The following is a 6009-nucleotide window of genomic DNA, read 5'->3' as shown; positions in this document are numbered from 1 at the left end:
ATACCCAGGGCTCGGTTTACACCTATCACCTATCTAGCATTGGGTGACCGTAGGCAGGCTGGGGGAACGCATATTAATGTTTAAAAACCTCATAAAGGGACATTTTCATGCCATGGGACCTTTAAAGCATGTCAAAACGTCCCATGGTGGATGCTTTTCTTAACCAACAACTCAAAGATCTGGAGCTATGCAAGGGGCTTCATACCCTCATTTTATATAATTTCTACATCTTGATATGTAGAAAATGTAATGTTTACTAAGCATATCTTTTACACTTACAAAGACAAAGAGGATTATCTCACCTCCAAGCGTTTGATCTGTGTCCTCTCATACTCCAGCTTGGTCTCCAGCTCACGGATCTTGGCCTCCTGACGGCACACGAGAGACTTTTCCACCATGGACTGTTCTTGGAACTCTAGCTGGCTCTGCAGAGAATGAAGCTGGAGGAGGGACACAAACACATACAAACATACATGTAAACACACACAACTGTCTGAGGAGCAAGCGCCGACTTCACACCTCCTTCTTGACCTCTGCTTTTCCACTTCCTCTTCAATAGAAAGAACTAGGAAATTGTGCTGATGTTTATGTGTATGTATTAAATGTAAATGAATGTTCACTTTTTCACCCTTTTTTGTGTAAACTTAATCCATCTTGGTACATGTAAATATTGTGCATCCAGCCCTAATAATGAGCTCTAGATAAGACCGCATTTCAGTAACACTGAGTCACAGTAATTTCACAGGCTTTGGGAAAGGGCACAGCTTCATGCAAAGCACGTTCTATCAGAATCGTTTTCTCATGACTGATAAAAAGAAGAAAGACATGTCACAACAAAACCGGCCCGAAAGGCTGTATGGAACCTAATGGGGGACTGAGACAAGGAGGATTTGGAGCTCTCCTTTGATATTACTAAAGAAGCTAGATTTCCCGCCTACTGGGGATGAGATAACAACTTCAAGGTCAGATGCTTTTAGATGGCTATCGCTGCCTTTTCTGGCAGGTTTTAACAATGCCTTGCAGCCTGCTATGTGTCTCTAGTGTAGCCAAAACATTTCTGATGGGTGCATATAACTGAGTGGACCAAAGCTTTGGCACGCATACAGCTTAATCTAATAGAAACAAGGTCTGCTGTTAGGGGGTGGCAAGAGCTCAATTCTGTCCTTTAGTGAAATTATGTTTGAAACATTCTGTTGAAGGCAGATTTCATTTGTTTAGTCTACTATATATCAAGACTTAAAAGAAGACACCCTCTGAAAGTCCAGAGTGTGTAATGTGCATGCAAGCTAAGCACTAGACTGCCATATACTTGGTAAATCCAGCTTTAAGAGCATAGAGGAAATCCATTGTGCAAACAAACGCATCAACAAAGACAACAGGTATGCATTAAAACATGACACGCATGACATGTTAGAGGTTATCCTCTGAACAAATAGTGCTCCGTCTGAAAAAAAAAACCATTATTATAAAAGCACTATTATTATAAAAGTGCTATCATCAATATAGGCCTGAATCAGGTGCATTAACCTTTTTACCTCATAATCGTCATTGATGCCGAGGCTCAATCATTTAGCTGATGACTTAAGCACAGCATATACAGCAACTAAACAACAACAGTCTGATTTAGATAAGGATGCTGTACAGTAGATCCAGCTTTATGATTCATATAATTCACATACAAAGCTGTTCGTAAGTGAGCTGTAAGCCAGTTGTACAATATGCTAACATGCTCGCAATTAAATTGCTGACGTTTAGAAGTTTTTATGTAGGCTACTTCAATTTAGCCATCTTAGTTTAGTGTGTAAGCATGTTAACATTTGCAAATTAGCACTCAACAGGACAACTGAGGCAGAATGGATTATTATACGTACACTATTTGTGTGCAGGAATAAAAATTAAAGTTCCTATATTGTAAAAAGATTTCCATGTTTTTTTTATTATAAAGCAGGTCTAGGTGTAGTATTAAAACCCTCAATCCACAGTGATATGCATACAGTCGATATTTAGAAACTGCACCTTTAAATACTCAGCGGTCATACTGATTCAATGTCATTTTGTTTATGCATGTTCTGCCTGGTACTGTGGATTATCACTTAAATTTAAAAAAACAGACTGCAAGAGATGCAAAATAATGTTATCCACTACTACCCCCCCCCACCCCACCCCCACAGACTCATATTGGTGAGATGCTTTTAAAAGGGTAGGACTACTGTCAGTACATGTTAGAGTGGGGCAGTTAAAGTTGAATAATATGTATAATGTCATAAATGGCTCTGCTCCCAAATATTTACACTGTCATATAAAAATGGTTCATACACAGCATCCTCCCAATACTAGGCCCACTGTCTGTTGTTGTAAAGTGGCCAGAGTCAACAAAGCAGCTGGAAATGGACTTTCCCTCAAAATTGTAAATACCGGGGGGGGGGTTAGACATTAGCTTAAGGCATTTTTATTAAATAGAGTAGCCAATCTTTTTAATTACAGTAGACTGATTATTTTATGTGAGCTATGATTTTCTGGTTTGACAATGCTATTCAACCTTGGATGATTTGTGTTAAATGTTGTTGTCTTTGTCCTGCAATAGGACCATGTTGGAAATAATTGTTCACACTTTAACATGTTATTTTTTGGATTATGTTTTCTGTTGAATCCAAAATAAATCAAATCAAATAAAAAAAATCAGGACTTCAATATGGTTGTGATGTTATGATACTATCTATAGTGGAAGGTGCTACTAAAGTGCCGTTACAGTCATTTCCTGGCTGCTATGATGGTGCGGAACCTACGAGAGTGTAGTGTAGAGTGATGCGGAAGACATGGAAATGCTGACCAATCAGAGCAGACTGGGCTTTTTTGGGAGGGGGCCTTAAAAAGACTGAGCGTTTTAAGACGGGAATACAGTTATATTTAGAATTACAGTACAAGAAAAATAATGTGTTTTTAACATTAAAGCGTGTAAATCTATTCTAGTAGAAACCCAAAATACAAGTATGAATCTGAAAATGTGCATACTATGGGACATTTAAGGGAGACATTGTTACAGTTACATGAATGTACGTGTCATTGCAATTTAACCATTAGTTGGAGATATTTTTAGGGGCAATTTAGGGACAATGTATGGCCTGGTAAACCTGCAAAATGCTGTCTAACATTTCTGATATTAATTCTTTGTCCAACGAAACACAACCAAAACAACATTCAGTCCTCACCTTGTTTCTAATTGTTATTATTTGAAAAACACATAGCTTTAACTATTACTCATGCCAGAGCTAAAGTGCAGGAAGTTTTGTTTTGAAAACATAAGAGATGGACTTTCTACAAATTCTGCATTAACATAGCAAAGTCTCCATATGGACAAAAGGCACATTCATAAATAGTTAAGTGTGTAATACATGTTCATGTAAGTAAATCACTGTACTGTACTTGGAATAACACAAAAGGCAAAAGAATGTCTCAGGGCCACTTGTCTCTACATAAAAGTGTGATGGGTGAGCGTGAGTGTGCAAGGCAACAGGAAAATACAAAAATCCCATAGAGAAGAGGTTTGACATTTCAAATATGACTCTGTTGTGGGCATCTGATGTGAGGGCTTTTTAGTTTCAAAGTAAAATGGCATCCACACGTAATTTTCTATTCTATCAGCCTTCGGTAACAAGGTTTTGATTTCATGTCCAACTTTCTCATTTTATCATATCATCAATAGTTAAGTCATCTTACAAACAAACAAAATGTACTATTTGACACTGTTTACACATTTCTTTTCCACTGCCAACTTTTTCACTTTCCTGACAAGTTTTTTTCTGATATTTAAAAATGAAAGGGATGCATTAGCTTTTCAATGACAAACAAGACCATAAATGAGATAAATCACTAAGACAGAAACAGCTGCACCAAGTTGAAGAATTAGTGCTTTCATTTGAACTAATTGGTTAAACCATAGGAGACAAGCTTATAGTTTATGTACATGACCCTTCTTTCAAATATGATTAATGAGATCAATTTCTGTCCTTACTCTAAATCCTCACTGGTTCTTGCTATTTAAATGCAAATTGCGTTTCAGTTTTTGAGACGAAAGCTGCCACAGAAACTGAGCGTTTTTTGGTCACAATAATCAGAGAAACTCAGTGAAAAGCTGAGGTCTAATCAGAGAGAAGTGCTGAGGCAGCGGGCAGCTTCCTGGCAGGCAGCTATAGTGCTGTTGAATACTTCCTTGTACCTTTTCTTGGATCTCCTGCTTCTCCTTTGTGGCCTCTTCAAGCTGGGCCTGCAGGTCACTGATGTGGCTCAGGTCCCTGGCAGACTAGTGCGCGCACACACACACGCACACACGCACACACACACACACACACACACACACACACACACGATCCATAGTCAAAGAAATGGGGTTTGTTTATGTGTGTGAAAGAGAAGAGGGTGTGGTGTTGTATGCTTCAATTACCTGTCAAAAAGCTTACTTTTACAGTAATGATCATAATATGTCTTGCCAAATCATTTGTCATTTGATCTGCTGTAGAACAGATTGCATCTCCCTGATTGCAGAGCACACACTGTGTTTAGAGGAGAATATGTCCTCCAAACCTCAAAGCCACTCTGCTTTAACATGCAGCAAAGAACTGAATGTTAATGTCTGTGTTAAAGACAACTTCTCGAACTAAATGCAATTAAACAAAGATAAATAAGGACAGGAATTCCACTATTTTTGTCTGATCTTGGTCCGAGCATGGATTCCTGAGGAATTCGTACAGTACATCGTATTTTTAAGGCTTCCAAACGGATCAACAAGGTGCATGTTGGGTTACCTGGGCAACTGCAGCTTTGTGCTTCTTCATCAGCTCGTTCATGTCCTCCTGATCCTCCTCCATACGAGACTGCAAGTCATTCTTCTCCCTCTGGAGACGGCTGACCTGCTCTTCCAACTGAAGGACAAAATGAGGAGGAAACACACACATTTTAGTATAGAAAGGATTTATTCATGAGCTATTGAATATGATAAACGGTCATTAACTGGCCAAGCCGAAGTTGTCCTGGAATCTCATCTGATGGCAATGAAACACAATCTGCACAGGGATTCTGGCTGGAGGATGAGACCTATTGGAGCTAATCAATTGGCTCATTTAGGCAGGGAAAAGAGCAGCATACTGGTGATGTCCTATTTAGAGTTCATCCTCTGTGTTCAGGGGGGAGACTCGGGCCCTTAATTTGCATTCTCTAATCTGACACATTTACAAGACCTTCCCTTGCCATAAATGCAGCAATTAACAAGCAAAGTGCAGGCACAGAGCACTCTCATCCCCAGAGACGCCAACATCCTCAGTCTACGATTCTGACATGTAGGCGGTACTCTCATGAGACAGCCATTAATGAGCAGATGGAGAGAGAGAGAAAAAAAACATTCACAAAGCTCATTTATCCAATAGAGTAAAATGTTGAAATCAGATAAATGCCAAAGGGCATATATTATTTTAATATCCCACTATGGCTTGATGATGCATGCATGTTAATGTATGAGCCCTGCTGCATTGTTAAGAGTGAAAGTTTGATAGAGTTTCATTAGTTCATCGAAAAAAGGGTAAAGAAAAATGTACATAAACTATCTTTTCTTTCATTAAAAAAGTTTTTTTCTGGATTGTGAGATGAAAAAAGGCTAGGTATATTTCATTATTTCACAGATGATAATTATTATTTAGAACAAACAAAAAACATATTGTGTTCAAAACATATGCAGAACTGATTGGCATTCAAGCCTACTCAATTAATTGATTGGGACACAATTACACACTCAGGACGCATAGCGGACGGATGTCAAGACTCACCGACATCTTAGCTTTGACCACATCCTCCATTTGGATATGCAAGTCCTCTATTTCAATCTCCATGCCCTTTCGAGCCTTCACTGCTGTCGCGGAACTGAACTCTGACTCCTCCAGCTGGGAGAAACAGGAGGAAGGAAAAGGTAACGGGGAGGAAGTGAGTTACAAATATCAACCCTGGATAATATGATAGATA

At 38.9% G+C, this 6009-nt stretch overlaps 1 protein-coding gene across 10 annotated transcripts in view; it reads right to left on the bottom strand.

Moving 5' to 3' along the window:
* The window catches only part of LOC116700308 (unconventional myosin-XVIIIa), a 65179-nt gene that overhangs the window by 12435 nt on the left and 46735 nt on the right, over positions 1 to 6009 (bottom strand). For all 10 annotated transcript variants that reach the window (XM_032533390.1, XM_032533391.1, XM_032533395.1 and 7 more), the window contains 4 exons: positions 5817 to 5930; positions 4803 to 4919; positions 4217 to 4300; positions 303 to 440 (listed from right to left, as the gene is read on the bottom strand). In XM_032533390.1, coding sequence (XP_032389281.1) covers positions 303 to 440; positions 4217 to 4300; positions 4803 to 4919; positions 5817 to 5930 — 453 coding nt within the window. The remainder of the gene's footprint in view (positions 1 to 302; positions 441 to 4216; positions 4301 to 4802; positions 4920 to 5816; positions 5931 to 6009) is intronic.

Source organism: Etheostoma spectabile, chromosome 13, assembly GCF_008692095.1.
Source record: "Etheostoma spectabile isolate EspeVRDwgs_2016 chromosome 13, UIUC_Espe_1.0, whole genome shotgun sequence".
Taxonomy (NCBI): domain Eukaryota; kingdom Metazoa; phylum Chordata; class Actinopteri; order Perciformes; family Percidae; genus Etheostoma; species Etheostoma spectabile.
This window is presented reverse-complemented; position numbering and strand designations above follow the sequence as displayed.